The sequence below is a fragment of the Myotis daubentonii genome, chromosome 4, assembly GCF_963259705.1.
Source record: "Myotis daubentonii chromosome 4, mMyoDau2.1, whole genome shotgun sequence".
NCBI lineage: Eukaryota > Metazoa > Chordata > Mammalia > Chiroptera > Vespertilionidae > Myotis > Myotis daubentonii.
In genome coordinates, this window is record NC_081843.1 from 10182936 (window position 1) to 10199799 (window position 16864).

The 16864-nt window shown below is 56.9% G+C and overlaps 1 protein-coding gene across 3 annotated transcripts; it reads left to right on the forward strand.

The window, feature by feature from the left end:
• Positions 1-793: 793 nt before the first annotated feature.
• QPRT (quinolinate phosphoribosyltransferase) lies at positions 794-16517 on the forward strand. Of its 3 annotated transcripts, none has more exons than XM_059692309.1 (4): positions 794-864; positions 13425-13960; positions 15976-16107; positions 16182-16517. In XM_059692309.1, the coding sequence occupies exons 1-4, from the start codon at positions 852-854 to the stop codon at positions 16398-16400; spliced, it is 900 nt and encodes a 299-aa protein (XP_059548292.1). In that variant the 5' UTR covers positions 794-851; the 3' UTR covers positions 16401-16517. The 3 variants fall into 3 exon arrangements, with proteins under 3 accessions (XP_059548292.1, XP_059548291.1, XP_059548293.1); XM_059692308.1 differs by lacking the exon at positions 794-864 and adding an exon at positions 10241-10363; XM_059692310.1 differs by lacking the exon at positions 794-864 and adding an exon at positions 11624-11790.
• Positions 16518-16864: the final 347 nt, after the last annotated feature.

A 16864-nucleotide genomic window follows, 5' to 3' on the forward strand; every position in this document is an offset into this window, starting at 1 on the left:
GGTTTTCGGCCTGGGCCAGTCTATTTTATTTTGAAGAAGTGGCCTTAGAAGAAGTGGGGGTCCGACGCAGCGCGGGGGAGGCGGGCACCGTTCATGCAGGAGTTGAGTGAGCCGGTCAGCCCGCAGTCTCATTGTGCAGTGGTTAGTGCTGGTCGCGTCCGCAAATCGCGCGCGGGTGACAAAAGTACCTACTCGAAGCATAAAGTTACCTGTTTTTTTCCAACCAGCTGCAAATCCTACAGGTATTTTTGCCATCAATTTAAGAATTGCAATTCTTTTGTGCTGGTGGCTTTGTTATTATAAAATGAAACATGTTTTAGGTGCCCTGTTTGAGATGGCTACAAAGAAGCAAAGAAACACGGAAGACGAAAACCGTGACTTTAAAGTTGAATGCACCTACCTATATAGTTTAAGTTTAAAAAATTGGGCTCTCAAAAGAAATTTCAATCGTTGTCCTGTTGATATTTGGCTCTGTTGACTAGCCAGTTTGCCGACCACTGTGACCTAGGGCACCATCTAAGGGGCTTGCCGGCCCTCACGGGGAGGGGTGGGGAGCGCATTCTTGCACCCTCGGCCTCTCACCCTGGGCGCTGGGCGAGTGGAGAGAACAGGCCTTTGGCTCAGAGGGAGGACTTCCGAGTTACGCCAAGGAGAGCTCCCCTCGGAGCCTGGAAAGCAGACGAGATACCACACCGCCAGGGGTCCTGACGCCGGGAACAAGGACAAGAGGGAGCTCCAGGGAACCGGGAAGGGCTGACTGGGGCCTCCTCCCCCTCCCCGGGCAGCCCCACCCCCCGCCCCAGAGCTCTCTGAACTTTGGATCTGAGCAGCTGAGCCAGCTCCAAGCCGCCATGGATCCCCAAGGTAAAGGAGCCCCCAGACCTCTCTCCCCTGCGCCCCCCTCCCCCCACCCTGCCCCGCTCCCCCTCCCAACTTATCTCAGTCCCTGATCGCTCCCCCCGCACCAGAGACCGAGGCTCCTCTGGTCCATGGGGGTCTTCACCTCCCCCAATCCCTCCAGCCTCTCTGGGCCCCAGGCACTGCTTTCTGTCCGCCAAAGGCCCCTCTCCCGCTGCTTTCTCCTCCTTGTTGGGCCTCAAGGAGCTCTGGCCAAGAAAGGGCTTCAGCCCCAGCAAAGGCGGGGTGCCCGGAGGGGCCGCCTCCTGGGGGCTCTGGGGCAGGCGGTGGGAGGCTGGATGGGGCCAGCTCTGGACTCTGCCCCTGGCTGGCAGCTGGAGAGGCTGGAGCCAAGTCCTGCCCCATCTGCCGCGGGTGGGGGAGGGTCTTGAGTCCAGCGATCCTCTGCGGGGTGGGGGGTGGGGTGGGGGGGTGATGTCGCTAAATGCCGAATGAAGGGCGGGCCGCGGGGGTGGGGGGCAGGTTCAGGCCCCACCAGAAACTTGACCTTGGGCAAGCCACCTGGCTTCTCAGAGCCCCTCTCCTTGCACCTATAAAGTGACAATACAAGCGTGTGAGGAGGACAGATGACAGGGTGCGTGGAAGGGGCCCATCTGTGAGCTCTGAGTCTCCACTGGGCTCGCTCCCCAGCTCTGACCTCCGCCCTGGTTTGCGGCTTCTGCTGGCCCTGTGCCCCCGTGTGCCCAGCCCCCTTGTGGTCTGAAAGCAGCTCTTCTGGCCCCAAACAGCTCTGGGTTTACAAAGAGCCTCAGAGTCAGAGCCTGGGTTCCAGTCCCATCCCTGGGGGAGGGGGAGGGGGAGGAGGAGGGGGAGGGGGGAGGAGGGGGAGGGGGGGGAGGCCGCTGTGTGGCCTCGGGCAAGATGCTCAGCCTTGCTGGGCCTGCTCCTCATTGAGGAGGTGAAAACATGCCCTCGCTTGGGCCGTGGTGAGGGTTCGGTGTGATGCCTGCGCAGAGGCGTCCCTCGTACCTGTCACTGCAGCCCGGGGCCTCCGCAGCCTCCGCTCCATTTTTGGGAGCCCTGTCTGCCCGCCTCCACCTGGACCTCCCCCTGCCATGCCAGCTCCATTTCTGCTCGTGCCTCACCCCCTCCCGCTCAGACTGGGAACCTCAGGGTCAGCTTTTACTGCTCACTGTCCTCGCACCCCAATACCTGGACAGTGGCCGCGGCCTATGCAATTACCTCTCTGGCGTCACCTGCGCCCTTTCCCGTGCTGTTCCCATCCCTTTGGGAGAGAGGCCGGGGGGGGGGGGGGGGCCTCCGCTGCCTTCACACAGGTGACCACACCTGACGTGCAGCTCGGAAGGGCTGGCACTGGGGTCACTGAGCCGAGGGAATTAAGCCGGGAGGGAGCAGGCAAGCCAAGGGGGTGAGGCAAAGGCTGGGGGCCGGGGGGCCTGGGGGGGGAGGAGTGGTGAGGACAGAGTTGGGGCAGAAGCAGATGGCGGGCTGGTGGGCAAAGGCAGAGAGGTCAGGCTTGGCCGAGGTGCGAGCGGGCAGCCCAGCCCCAAGTCTGTGGACTGGGTGCAGGTAGCGGGCCCTTTTGCTCACAGCTCAGGAGGGATGCCCTCCTGACACCTCACCTGGCTCCCTGCCTCTTGCCCAGCAGTTCAGCAGCCTCCGGCTTCCATCTGTGAGGAGCCAGAGGCACCATTCAAATAGTTAAACTTCAAAGAGCATGTTTGATGCTGTGACTTCTGATGAAAAGTTTTAGTGCTTTCCCACGGCCTATTGAGCAGAACCCTAACTCTTTCCTGGCACTCAAGGCCTGCTCGGTCTGGCCCCAGCCGACCCCTCGGCCCTCTCTCTTGCTGCCCTCCAACTGCTCTGAGATCCTGTGGATTATTGTACCGTTCGTATGCTGGGTGACCACACTGGGCCCGACGTGGAGGTTGTTGCTCTTCGCTAGAGAGAAAGGGGGAAGAATAGAGCATTAATCTAGAAGCTGCAGTGCAAACCAGCTTCTGTCTCCACCTGGTGTTTGCCCAATGGATCATCAAAGCTGCCGGTCAGACGCCTGGGCGTGCAAGACCTGGCCAGGCATCGGCTCAGGCACTGGATGTCATCGCCGTGTTCCCTCCTCTTTGCCGCTCTGTGATTTCCTCATGAAACTGACTCCGAGAGGTTAGCAAACCGCCTGGCGTTGCCCCGAGTGTGGGTGGTGGAGCAGGTTCAAACCCAGGCGCTTCTGACTCCCAGTCCAGGCTGTTGCTCCAGCACCAGGGACAGGGCCCCGGAGCCCTGATTGCGGCTTACGGAACTCTGAATATTGATATTATAAACATATGCTGAATTAAAATATGACTTAGTGCTAGATTAAATGGCAGTGTGGCGAGTGAAAGGTTCAAGTTGGTGGTGCATGGGCAGGCTAAATAGCCATCTCAGATGGTGAATAGAGAAAAACTGAATGTAGTTAAGGAAAAGGCATGGGGAATGGAGATAGGGCTGCAAGGCACTGAGCCAAAGGGTGTTGGGTCCAGGGTGGCAGCAAAAACACGCTTAGGGCAGTGACACAAGGACGGGCTTAGAGGAGGCAGCAGGAGAGCCCGGCGGGGCTGCTTTGGTCACTGGGGGGGCAGAGAGAAGGGGGCTTGGAGACAGGTCAGGGGTGAGCCTGGGACGAGTTGATGGCCCACGGCTCCCTTGGTTGCAAGCCTCATGGGGTCCCTGAGAGGTTGGGGGGTCCGTGCCTGTGGGGGAATGGCCTGGCCTGTTTCTTGCAGGCTGCTTTGTCCTAGCATATTTATTGCACTCTTGCAGGTGGAAATCTTGGGAAGGTCCAGGGGAGGGTCTGAATAGAATTTCATCAGCTTCCCAGCTGTGCTCTTTCAGGGTCGTGGTCTCCACTGATTGGTCGGTGCCAGGGCAGGGGTCATTAGTCAATGCAGCTGGTGCCCAGGCAGCCTGGCATCCCTTGTCTGGTTTTGCTGCTTTTCTGGGGCCGGGAGCTGAAATACAACCGAGGCCTAGATGTGATCTTAGGGAGGGAAAGGTCAGGGGTCTCACCCGCCAGACCAGTGATAAGCCAGGGGAGGGCAGGCTGCCCTGGGGGCGAGGCCCTTGTTTTCCCAGTTTTGCCCCTTGCTGGGCACCCGGGTTTCCTGCCCCGGTGAGTTTCTGTCCATGGCCCATCGTCCTGGCTCTGCTCAGGTCTGTCTAACAGTGAGGTGGGGTAAGTGAGGGGACTCGAGCCCGCCTGCCTGGGCGGGTGTTCCTGAGAGCACACTTCCCACTGTGTGAACTTTGGGCTAGTTACTTGCCCTTTCAGTGCCTCAGTTTCCTGATCTGTAAAATGGGGATGATAGTAGTATTCCCATAGGGTCGTTGTGAGGATGAAATGTTTGGCACAGTGCCTAGGAAGGACAGTAAAAGTGTTGGCTGTTTTTACTATACATTACGGCATTCCGTATTTGATTATAGACAAGTGGCAGTAGGCCCCAGAGTTTAAGAAAAATTTATAAAGACAAAAACTTTAAAATTGACAACTTCTATCTACATGAATTTCCCCCTGTAAATTGGGGAAACCATCATTACCTGGTTTTAGCTGGAGGCCTTTGTCAGCCTCTTGTAACACCACCGTGGCTACAAACACAGGCCACTTCAACACATACAATTCGGAACCTAGACTTGTTATATTCATTTGTTATATTCATTTCGGCCCATTGGCACAGCCGCCCTGTCTGTCCGCCCACCGGGCATGAGGGAGGGAAGATGAGGGATGGAAGCCGATGCTGGCAACGGGCCCCTGTCTAGCCAGGGCAACCTGGAAGCACAGACAGGACCAGCAAGGCTGCCCGCGGGGAAGGTCTCCGTATGTCGGGCCAGACCCAGTTTATCTGTACCCTTCCCTGTAAGGTGTATAGAGAGACGCAGGAAGTACCCTCAGAAACAGAGACACCAACTTTTTGAAAACGTCAGTTCTCTTTTAAAATTATTATTTTTAAAATTGATTTTAGAGGGAGGCAGAGAAGGGGGAGAGAGAGAGAGAGAGAGAGAGAGAGAGAGAGAGAGAGAGAGAGGCTGTCAGTCCCCCAAGCCCTAACCCCCAACCCCCACCCCCCGCAGGTGCCCAGACCGGGGCACACGGGCACACGCGGCCCCTTGATGTAGGGAGGACGCTCCAAGCATCTGAGCCGCAGGGCGGGGCCAGAGATGCCAATTTTAATAAAACACTGGGAAAGCAATTAGGAAGGTATCGGGTTGAGAGAGCGAGGATGAAAGGGCAGGCATCTCCAGGGAACTCTCACCACCAGTGCCAGGGCAGAGAGCGGCAGGGGGAACAGCGTGCCCGTCCGGTCCCCCGCCAGCTGCTGCAGCTGTGGTGGCTGCACAACTCGGTCAAGTTATAAAAATAACTTTCCCTCACAGCGGCGCGCTCAGAGAGCCTGCATTTCAAAGGAGCCCCTTTGGCTGGAAACGCATGGAGTCAGGGCCTGAGGAGAGCCAGTGCCAGGCCTGTTTGTTTATTTCTCACATGTGCCCTGGCCGAGAATCGACCTGGTGGAGCCCGGGCCTCTGCCTCTGCCACAGGCCATCAGAAGAACTGATCTCGAAGGAAGGGGCGGGCGGTCACCCCGCGGGTGGCGGCGGCGGAGGCGGAGGCAGGGCTGGTGCGCTTGGTGGTTCCCAGCTCTGCCCTTCAGTAACTGCCTCTGTGTTTCTGAGCCTCATTCTCCACCTGTGAAGACGGGTGATCTCCACCGTGAAAAGCTGCGAGCAGGACTGTGCCCGCGCAGAGCAGGCGTAGCAAGTGCGGGCAGCCAGCAGGCACCATGGGTGGCAGCTTCCCTCTGTCCTGCAGGGCAGGAGCTCCCATCTCTGCTGCGAATGAGAATGATGTCACCACATTCCAGACCCGTTACATCCGATTTTCCGGGGGTGGGGCCCAGCATCTTGCAAAGCTCCCAGACAGTTCCATTGTGGAGCCCGGGTTTAGAACCACTGCTCCCCGCCCACCGCCCCCCCCCCCCCGTCTCAAATGAGGGGCCTCTCTTCTCTCTCTCTTTCCAATTTTTTAAAATTATAATGTCAAACATTCTCATAGACAGAAAAATCTGATGAACCCTCATGTACCCATCATCCAGCCTCAGCAACCATCAGCTGTGGCCAGTCCAGCCCCAGCCACACACACACCCCCCTTCTTTCTGCCTCCCAGGGTCACCTTAATGCAAAACCAGCTCTCGGACTGACCAGTGTGGCTCACTGGTTGAGCATCGACCTATGAACCAGGAGGTCATGGTTCGATTCCTGCTCAGGGCACAGGCCCAGGTTGTTAACATTAAATTATCTTAATGTTATCAATTAAAATATACATTTAAAAACCAGCTCTTATACATTAACTTCTTAGCATGTATTTTCTAAAATATAATGACTTTTCTTTTCAAAAAAATATTTTTATTGATTTCAGAGAGGGAGGGAGCAACAGAAACATCAATGATGAGAGAGAATCATTGATTGGCTGCTTCCTGCACGCCCCCGACTGGGGATCAAGCCCAGAAACCCGGACATGTGCCCTGAGGGAACAGTGACCTCCTGGTCCATCGGTTGATGCTTAACCACTGGCACACACTGGCTGGGCTTTAAATATATGTGTGTGTGTGTGTGTGTTTATTGATTTTAGAGAGAGAGGAAGGGTGGGGAATAGAGAGAAACATCGATTGGATGCCTCCTGCATGCCCCCCATTGGGGATCAAGCCCCACAACCTGGGCAAGTGCCCTGACCGAGAATCCATCTGGTGACCTCTTGGTACGTGGGCCAATGCCCAACCACTGAGCCACACCAGCCAGGCATGACTTCTTTTTATTACACTCACAATGCAATGATCACAACTAAATTTTAAAAGTTCTCTTAATGTCATCCAATATCCAGACAGTGTTCAGATTTTCATTTGTTTCATAAATGTCCTACTTTCGTTTCAATTTGTATGTTTGAATTAGGTTACAAATAAGATGGATACACTGTGATTGATTGGTTAGTACGTGCTTTAAGATTATTTAACCTTTTCTTGCCTTGCAATGCATTTGCTGAAGAGACCGGGTTATCCCCTGTAGGGTTTCCTCTGGTCCGAACCCTGCTGGTTGCAGCCCTGCGGATGCCCTCCTGCGCTCCTCTGTCCATCGGCCGCATCTGGAAGCCTGATCTGTTTTGCCGAGGGCGCTGCGGGTGGCGGTGTGCGCTGCCCCGGGAGCTCCAGGGTGGCTCTCGGTGCTCAGCTCCTGGCTGCACCGGCTCTCGGGGGGGGGGGGGGGGGGTTGCAGCATGGTTCCTCCTTCCCGCAGAGCACGGGATCTTATTTGGTTAAGCAGACAACTCAGTGATTTTTGTAACTTTCCCGAGTTGCACAGCCATAGAGCATTTCCGCCCCGGAAGGTCTCCTGTCGGTGAGCTCATTCCCAGCCCCAGGCGAGCGCTGTTCGGAAGCCTGTCTCTCGATTTGCCGCCTCCGGCCACTTCATCTGAACGGGGCGTCAGTGTGTGGTCTGTGTGTTATTGGTTCTCACCCTCGTGTGCATCTGGGCCACAGGGCAGGGCTTCGAAAACCGGGTGCCTGGGAACCCCCCGCCCCCAAGACCGGATGCAGGGGGTCTGCAGTGGGCCTGCGCGGCCGAGGGTTTGGGAAGCTGCCCGGGTGACACCCGCCCCCCCCGCCCCCCCCCCCATGGGCAGCGGTGGGGCCCCGCTCCCTCAGCCTCTGCTGCAGGGGTGTCCACACCCACTGGCCGCGCCCTCACCCCCACACACTCCTGACCACGACACGTGGCTCCTGTCCAACCTCACGGAACCAGAACTGCTCTGGAAGGCCTGCCCGCTGCTGAGCCCAACCCCGGTCCGCCTTCCTTCTGCTTCTGTTCACACCCTGCTTCTCCCCCCACCCCTTGTTAATCCTCACCTGAGGATATTTTTTCCATTGCTTTTCAGAGAGATTGGAAGGAGAGAGAAAGAGAGAGAGAGAGAGAGAGAGAGAGAGAGAGAGAGAGAGAAGAGACCCAGCGACTGGCTGCCTTCTGCATGCACCCTGACTGAGGGTGTGGGCTGACACGCTAACCACTGAGAACATGGCCAGGGCCACACCCTGCTTCCTGAAATCCAGACACCCCCTCCCTCCCGGGGCCTCCTCCTCTTCCCTGGCCAGGTGACCTTCCCCACCCACCATGCTCAGTCGCCAGCCACGTCCACTGGCGGCTGCCAAGTTTCCAATCCTCATCCCTGTATCTCTTCTGAGCTCCAGAACCGCTCTCCTACCCTCCACCGGGGACAGCCATCACCTTTCCTGATGGCTTCACAGCCGTGGCATCTGCAAAACCAAAGTCACTCTCGCGCCTCCCCCAAAACCTCCCCAGCTCTGCTGCTTATAAGCCTTGTCACCAGGGCCACCAGGGCCACCAGGGCCATCAGGGCCACCAGGGCCACCAGGGCCATCAGGGCGGCGCGAGGCTGGGTCTGTACTTGCAGAGGGAGGGACGCTGTCCTGTGGTGAGGCCCAGTGAGAGCGGGAAGGCTGTGGGCCCGGTGGCCACACACAGGCAGAGAGGGCTGCTGTCTTCTGCGGTCCCATCCTCCCCTCCACCCTCTCCTCCCTGAACAGCTCTGGGTGCGTCTTCAGCTGCCAGGACGGAAACCAAGGCTTCCATCTTATTAGCTGCGCGTCCTGTACCTCCCGCCTCAGGAACTACCTGTGCCCTCCGCCTGCTAGGCCTGCGGTTCCCGCCCGATTCGGGGTTGCATCTCTTTTTGTCTGGCCGATGGCTGTACCTCCTTTTGCCCCCAACCCATCTCCAGTTGATGGCTGGAGTGACCCTTCTAGAAAAAGTCACCATCATGTCATTCCCGTGCTTACAATTCCGTTACGGCTCCTGCGATCTATCCAGACTCCAGCTAGTTTAGTCCTTTTTCTCTCTGGCCTCAACTCCCACCATTTCTCCTGCGAACCCTACTCGGCCGTCCTTCCCTCTCTATTTTCTTGCTTCTGAGCCTTGAGCACCTGCTCTTTCAGCCTGAACCGTCTCGCCCGCCTCCGCACCCCCCCACACCTCTGCTTGGCAAACGTTACTCATCCTTCAAGGCCACTGGAACTGCCGCCTGTCCCAGGGGCTCTTAGTCATTTCTGCCTCTCGCTCCCACCACCCTCAGTAAACGCTTCAGTCATTCCTTCAGCAAACACGCCTGCCATGTGCCAGACAGCGTCCCTGAGCACTTTGCAAATATTAACCCACTTAATTTTTATAACAGCTCCGTGAGGGGATTATTAGCATTATCGCCCTTGCAGGTGCGGAGCCTAAGGCCCCCGAGAGGGTGGGTCGCTGGCCCCGATCACTCAGCTGAAGGAGGCAGAGCCGCCTTGAGGCCCAGGCCCTGTGGCTCCAGAGTCTAGACTCTGATTCATTCCGCCGTGTGGCCTCTGCGAGGCTGTGTCACTGAACACTTCGTATTAAGCTGAGCAACAGAAAACTTCCAATGTTTGGCTGTGTTTGCCCACTCAGAGCAGCACATTCATCTGGTTCACTGTGCCAGGCACTTGCGACACAGCCAGAAGCTCTGGAAAGACATACCTTTGCCCCCAGAGGGGACACACGGCTGGGGAGTGATGGGAGGGAAGGAGCAAGGAGCGGAGTGAGCATGTGGTGACCTCCAACCATAACATTATTTTTGTTGCTACTTCATCACTGTAATGTTGCTACTGTTATGAATCGTTATGTAAATATCTGATATGCAGGATGTCTTTTCATTGTTACAAACTGAACATAATGAAAGCGTGGTGATTAATCACAAAAACAACATGTAATTATCTATGTGTTTTCCGATGGTCTTAGGCGACCCCTGTGAAAGGGTCCTTCCACCCACCAAAGCGGTCGCGACCCACAGGTTGAGAACCACTGGGCTAAGGCCTGAAAGCTAAGAGAAACAGCTGCCCACTCTGTCACCTCCAATTAGTACCTGGCACTGACCAGTTGCTCAAGGAAGATTTGTCAAAAGAATATATTAAAAATGCAAAGAAGTCAAGAGAGCTAAAGCTAATACAATGAAAGTGGGGCGTTTTGCCCTAACCGGTTTGGCTCAGTGGATAGAGCATGGGCCTGCGGACTCAAGGGTCCCAGGTTCGATTCTGGTCAAGGGCATGTACCTTGGTTGCCGGGCACATCCCCAGTGGGAGATGTGCGGGAGGCAGCTGATCAATGTTTCCCTCTCATCGATGTTTCTAGCTCTCTACCCCTCTCCCTTCCTCTCTGTAAAAAAATCAATAGAATATATTTAAAAAAGAAAAAAAAGAAAGTGGGGAGTTTTAAAAAAATAGATATGTTTTTATTGATTTTAGAAAGAGAGGAGGGGAGAGCCAGAGAGAGATAAACATGGGTCGGCTGCCTTCATGTGCCCTGACCGAGAATAGAACTTGCGACCTCTTGGTGCAAGGGACAAAGGTCAACCAACAGAGCCGCACTGGCCAGGGTGAAAGTGGGGTTTTAAACAGGCGAGTGATCCACTCAAATTTACTTGTTTATTGTTTTACTTTCAGGTCAGGTTTAATGAGCTATAATCATGGACAGTAAAATTTACCCTTTTCTCTGTGAAGTTCTATGCGGCTTAATGAAGGCATCAGCCGTGTAGCCACTATCTCAGACAAGATCTAGAATAGTTCAATCACATCCAAAAACTCCCGGGTGCTGCCCCTTCCTGGCCAGCCCCTCCCCACCCCGGGGCAAACATCCGTCTCCTCTCTGTGGTTATGAGCTTGCCGTTTCCAGAATGTCATCTGGATGAGTCAGGTAGAATGCAGCCCTTCGAACCGGCCTCTTTCCTTCGAACCACACGCTTGAGAGGGGTCCCCGTTGCGTGTCTCGGTGGCTGGTTCCCTTCTCATTGCCGAGTAGAGTTCCACCGTAGAGATGAATCAGTCTGTACAGAGGCTTCCGTTTGTTTCCCTGACACTCGCCAGTGGAAAGATTCAAATTCGCTTTAAAAAGCAAATGCCCCTGCACCGAGTCTGCCTGGAACGGGGCCCCGATGCCAACAGGGGAGACGGGGCTGCGTCTTTGTCCCTTGTGCTTTGCTCCCAGCACCCCGCCAGGGCACCGCTGGCTGTGGGAGAGGAGCGGGGGCCACTTGGCATGGCTGTGGGAGAGAGTGTGGGGCAGGAGGCCTCGGTTCGAGGGCAGGACGGTGGCTGAGGGCAGGGGTGAGGGGTGGAGAGCAGCCTCTTGGCTTTGGGGAAGAAGAGCCCGCCTCTGAGAGTAGAGCGAGCCAGAGTGCACGGCGTTACTTCAACTTGGAACAAAAGTGCGGTAACAAACCCAACCCAACCCAACCCAACCCAACCCAACCCAACCCCACCCAGCCCAGCCCAACCCAACCCAGCCCAACCCAACCCAACCCAACCCAGCCCAACCCAACCCCACCCAACCCAGCCCAACCCAACCCAACCCCACCCAACCCCACCCAACCCAGCCCAACCCAACCCCACCCAACCCAACCCAACCCAGCCCAACCCAACCCAACCCAACCCAACCCCACCCAGCCCAGCCCAACCCAACCCAGCCCAACCCAACCCAACCCAACCCAGCTCCCTCACCGGCTGCCCCGTTGGCCTCCCTTCTCCGGGGGCTTCCTGAGGCTGCAGATCTGCTCTTGGCCGACAGGTGGGGATGATGCCCCATGCCTGAGCCTCCTCTGCTGTCATCACATTCATTCGACAGGCGGGAGGCACGTTGGCCCATACTCACAGCAGGAAGGACCTCAGAGACCCACCGCCGTGCCCACAGCTGTCATTTTACAGGCAAAGGACTCAGCCACACTCCTGCAGCTGTGCCACACAGAGAGGGGCTCAAGCCCAGTGTCCCTGTGGACAGCCTCCTTGTATGGCTCCCATCTCTAGATGGGTGACAGTTTATTGAAACATCAGGTGTGTGTGGGGGGCTCCACGCCAGAGGGCCACGTTAGAGGGTCAGCGCCATGACCGCAACGCCTGGCTGGTCTGACCTGCTGCCCTTTGTGTGAACCTCGGCCTACCTGCCTTTCCTCTCTGTCCCATCTGCACCTAGAAAACGCTGCGCTTCCAGCTTCAAAGCGCTGTGCCGTGGAGACGCCTGGCTGAGGGACACCCAGCTTGTCTTTCACTGGCGGCTTCCAGGCGGACTGGAAGGCAGCAGGTGACGGAGATGCTGTTCGCTCCGCTCCTGGCTGGTCCATAGCTGCTGCCCTAGCGCTAAGTCTGCCAGAGAGGATACAGGACATAGTTAAAATCTGCATTTCAGATAACCGACAGATATATTTTTAAATTTTTAGCCTACAGATTTGAGAGAGAGAGAGAGAGAGAGAGAGAGAGAGAGAGAGATTGATCTACTGCTCTACCCACTTATGCAGTCTTTGGCTGACTCAGACATGTGCCTGACCAGGGACTGAACCGAAAACTTGGCTCACTGGGACAATGCTCTAACCAACGGAGCTCCCCGGCCAGGGCACCAACAGAGACTTTAAAGTAAACGTATGTTCTAAATATCACCTAGGATATATTTATACTAAAACATCCTTGATGTTGGTCAGAAATTTAAATTTAGGTGGTGTGTGTTTTTATTTGCTCAATCTGGCGACGCTGACCAGTCCACAGGGGCCTCCCAGCACCCCAGCCCCTCTCCCGGGACCCCCGGAGCTTCACCCTGGTTGGCTAGTGCCCGATTTTGCTGGTTGTTAAATGGAATTGACCCTTGAACAACACGGGTTTGAACTGCATGGGCCCCCCTTACATGCAATTTTTCCTCCGATAAACACTTGTACTGTTTGGAGCCATGGTTGGGATGCATTGATCTGCAGTGTTTTATGCGGTGACTTAAGCGTCCGTGAAGGTTGGTATCAGTGAGGGGAGGGTCCCGGAAGCAATCCCCCACTGATACCGAGGGGTCACTGGCGTTTGGGGGGAGTCAAAGGCTATATGGGAGCCCTGGCAGGTGTGGTTCAGTTGATCGGGCGTCATCCCGTGCACCATAAGGTTGCTGGTTCAATTCCTGGTCAGGGCACATGTCTGGGTTTCGGCCTTGATTCCTGGGTAGGGGGCATGCAGGACGCAGTCCATTGATGTTCTGCTCTCACATTCATGTTTCTCTTCCTCTATCTCTAAAAATCAATACAAATATTATTTATTTATTTATTTAAAAAGGTCTTTTTTTATTGATTTCAGAGAGGAAGGGAGAGGAAGAAAGAGTTAGAAACGTCAACGATGAGAGAGGATCATTGATTGGCTGCCTCCTGCGCACCCCACACTGGGGATGGAGCCTGCAACCCGGGCATGGGCCCTGATGGGGAATCAAACCATGACCTCCTGAATCATGGGTCGGTGCTCAATCACTGAGCCACGCCAGCTGGGCAATTAAAATACTGTTTAGAAAGCTATATAGGGGTTTTCAATTGCTCGGGGCTGCTGTCCCAACCCCTGCATTGCTCAAGAGCCGCTGTGGTTTGATGATCACCGGGGCCACAGAGAGGCAGCCGGACCTCAGCGCGTTCTCTCTCCCTCCAGGCCTGGCGCTCCTGCTGCCCCCGGCCACGCTGGCCTCCCTGGCGGACAGCTGGCTCCGAGAGGACTGCCCAGGCTTCAACTACGCGGCCTGGGCCACAGGGGCAGCCCCCGCGCAGGCGGCGCTGTGGGCCAAGTCCCCGGGCGTCCTGGCTGGGCGGCCTTTCTTCGATGCCATCTTTGCCCAAGTCAACTGCCAGGTCTCCTGGCTCCTCCCTGAGGGCGCAGAGCTGGTGCCGGTGGCCAAGGTGGCCGAGGTCCGCGGCCCCGCGCACGGCCTCCTGCTGGGGGAGCGACCGGCCCTGAATGCGCTGGCCCGCTGCAGCGGGGTGGCCAGCCAGGCGGCGGCGGCCGTGGCGGCCGCCAGGGGCGCGGGCTGGGCCGGGCAGGTGGCGGGCACGCGGAAGACCACGCCCGGCTTCCGGCTGGCGGAGAAGTATGGGCTCCTCGTGGGCGGAGCTGCCTCTCACCGCTACGACCTGGGCGGCCTGGTGATGGTGAAGGACAACCACGTGGTGGCGGCCGGCGGAGTGGGAAAGGTGATGGAGGGGAAAGGTGATGGGGTGGGAAAGGTGATGGGGCGGGAAAGGTGATGGAAGGGAAAGGTGATGGAGGGGAAAGGTGATGGAGGGGAAAGGTGATGGGGTGGGAAAGGTGATGGAGGGGAAAGGTGATGGAGGGGAAAGGTGATGGAGGGGAAAGGTGATGGAGGGGAAAGGTGATGGGGCGGGAACGGTGATGGAGGGGAAAGGTGATGGAGGGGAAAGGTGATGGAGGGGAAAGGTGATGGGGCGGGAAAGGTGATGGAGGGGAAAGGTGATGGGGCGGGAAAGGTGATGGAGGGGAAAGGTGATGGAGGGGAAAGGTGATGGAGGGGAAAGGTGATGGAGGGGAAAGGTGATGGAGGGGAAAGGTGATGGGGTGGGAAAGGTGATGGAGGGGAAAGGTGATGGAGGGGAAAGGTGATGGGGCGGGAAAGGTGATGGAGGGGAAAGGTGATGGAGGGGAAAGGTGATGGAGGGGAAAGGTGATGGGGTGGGAAAGGTGATGGAGGGGAAAGGTGATGGGGCGGGAAAGGTGATGGAGGGGAAAGGTGATGGAGGGGAAAGGTGATGGAGGGGAAAGGTGATGGAGGGGAAAGGTGATGGGGCGGGAAAGGTGATGGAGGGGAAAGGTGATGGGGTGGGAAAGGTGATGGAGGGGAAAGGTGATGGAGGGGAAAGGTGATGGAGGGGAAAGGTGATGGAGGGGAAAGGTGATGGAGGGGAAAGGTGATGGGGTGGGAAAGGTGATGGAGGGGAAAGGTGATGGAGGGGAAAGGTGATGGGGCGGGAAAGGTGATGGAGGGGAAAGGTGATGGAGGGGAAAGGTGATGGAGGGGAAAGGTGATGGGGTGGGAAAGGTGATGGAGGGGAAAGGTGATGGGGCGGGAAAGGTGATGGAGGGGAAAGGTGATGGAGGGGAAAGGTGATGGAGGGGAAAGGTGATGGAGGGGAAAGGTGATGGAGGGGAAAGGTGATGGGGCGGGAAAGGTGATGGAGGGGAAAGGTGATGGAGGGGAAAGGTGATGGAATGGGAAAGGTGACGGAGGGGAAAGGTGATGGGGTGGGAAAGGTGATGGAGGGGAAAGGTGATGGAGGGGAAAGGTAATGGAGGGGAAAGGTGACGGGGTGGGAAAGGTGACGGAGTGGGAAAGGTGACGGAGGGGAAAGGTGATGGGGTGGGAAAGGTGATGGGGGGGAAAGGTGATGGAGCAGGAAAGGTGATGGAGGGGAAAGGTGATGGAGGGGAAAGGTGATGGAGCGGGAAAGGTGATGGAGGGGAAAGGTGATGGCCGACAGGTCGCTCTGGCCCCGGCCCTCCGCAGCCCTTCCTCGCAGGCGGGAGGGGGATGAGACCCCTGTACCCCTCAGGCGCCCCCTCTGTAAAGTGAGGGCTTGGATGTGCTTCTCTGCAAGCGTCGGGCTTGGCATGATGTTCAAGAGCAAAAGACCAGCGTGGGGCGTCCAGTGTCCATGGCTCTCCAGCCTTGGGTCCCTGAACCGGTGAAAAGCTCCTTTTTTTCTTATTTTTATCCTCACCTGTGGATATTTTCCCACTGGTTTCCAGGGAGGGTGGGAAAGAGAGGGAGCGACACAGAGAGAGAAACATCCATGTGACAAAAACACATCCAGGGCCTGGGAGGACCCAGCAACAAGGCGCGTGCCCTGAACAGAGATGGAGCCCGGGACCCTTCGGTCCTCAGGCCGGCGCTCTAGCCGCTGAGCCAAACCCGCAGGGGCTGTGGAGAGGTTCTTAAAGGGCCCTTCCGGTTTAATGCTCTGAGTCAAACTGAATTCATCCAAATGCCAAATATTGCTGATATTTGGCCTTTTTCTTTTTTGACCCAAAAGAGTGACCATTTCATGTGGGTTCACTGAATACGGAAGAAGCCATCCTGACGCCCTGTGTCCCCAGCCCCACGCTGGTTGTCCCCCTGGGGCCTTGGCCTGCCAGTCCCAGCCCCGTGGGCCCCTGACGCCACCCCCTGTCTCTCTCGCCCCCGGCCTGGCAGGCAGTGAGGCGGGCCCAGCAGGTGGCCAACTTTACCCTGAAGGTGGAGGTGGAGTGCAGCAGCCTGCGGGAGGCCCTGGAGGCGGCAGAGGCAGGAGCGGACCTTGTGTTGCTGGACAACTTCAGGCCGGAGGTGAGCGGGGCCTGCTTCTCGGAGGGAGGGGCCGTGTCAGGGGCTGTCACCTCCCCTCGGCTTGTGTCCCGCAGGAGCTGCACCCCACGGCCAGAGCGCTGAAGGCCCGGTTCCCGCATGTGGGTGTGGAGGCCAGCGGGGGCGTCACGCTGGGCAACCTGCCTCAGTTCTGCGGGCCGGACGTCGATGTCATCTCCTTGGGGATGCTGACCCAGGCGGCCCCAGCCCTGGATTTCTCCCTGAAGCTGTTTGCCGAGGGGACCACTCCAGTGCCCCATGCCCGCCGCTCCTAACGCCGGAGAGGAGGGCACTGGCCACGGGATAACATGGTTTCTTGGGACTCTACCTCTGCTCGCCTCGGTTTCCTAATCTGTAAAATGGGTCTAATAAAGGACCAACCTTATACATTTCTTTGGCAGTAGTTAACGCGTGGTAAGCGCTCGGGAAATACTAGAAGTTACCAGAGTTGTCTTTCCTGCTGTGCACTTCCTTCACACTCTGCCTTCTCGCCAGTCAAGTTGTGTCTTTAATCAGCGGTGTCTGATGGCCACTGTCAGCCAGGCACCGGCCATCCCGCGGCTGCTGTGGCCTGCACATGCAGGTTATAGGTACAACCTGATCATCTCTGTTGAAATCAGTCCCGCTGAGCCCTTTCTACAGTGTAAAGTAGAAGTGGTGAGTGAAGCAAGCTTTGGTCAAAGTTCGGTTGGCACTGCTCTTTTTGAGCGATGGCATGTGTTTTGCAATGAATGACGTC

Excerpts from the sequence above, each read along its gene's own strand:
- QPRT (XM_059692308.1), top strand. The coding sequence starts at position 10,267 with ATGGGTCGGCTGCCTTCATGTGCCCTGACCGAGAATAGAACTTGCGAC. Across the intron at positions 13,961-15,975 it reads CGGCCGGCGGAGTGGGAAAG|GCAGTGAGGCGGGCCCAGCA; the intron begins GTGATGGAGGGG and ends CCGGCCTGGCAG. Across the intron at positions 16,108-16,181 it reads TGGACAACTTCAGGCCGGAG|GAGCTGCACCCCACGGCCAG; the intron begins GTGAGCGGGGCC and ends TGTGTCCCGCAG.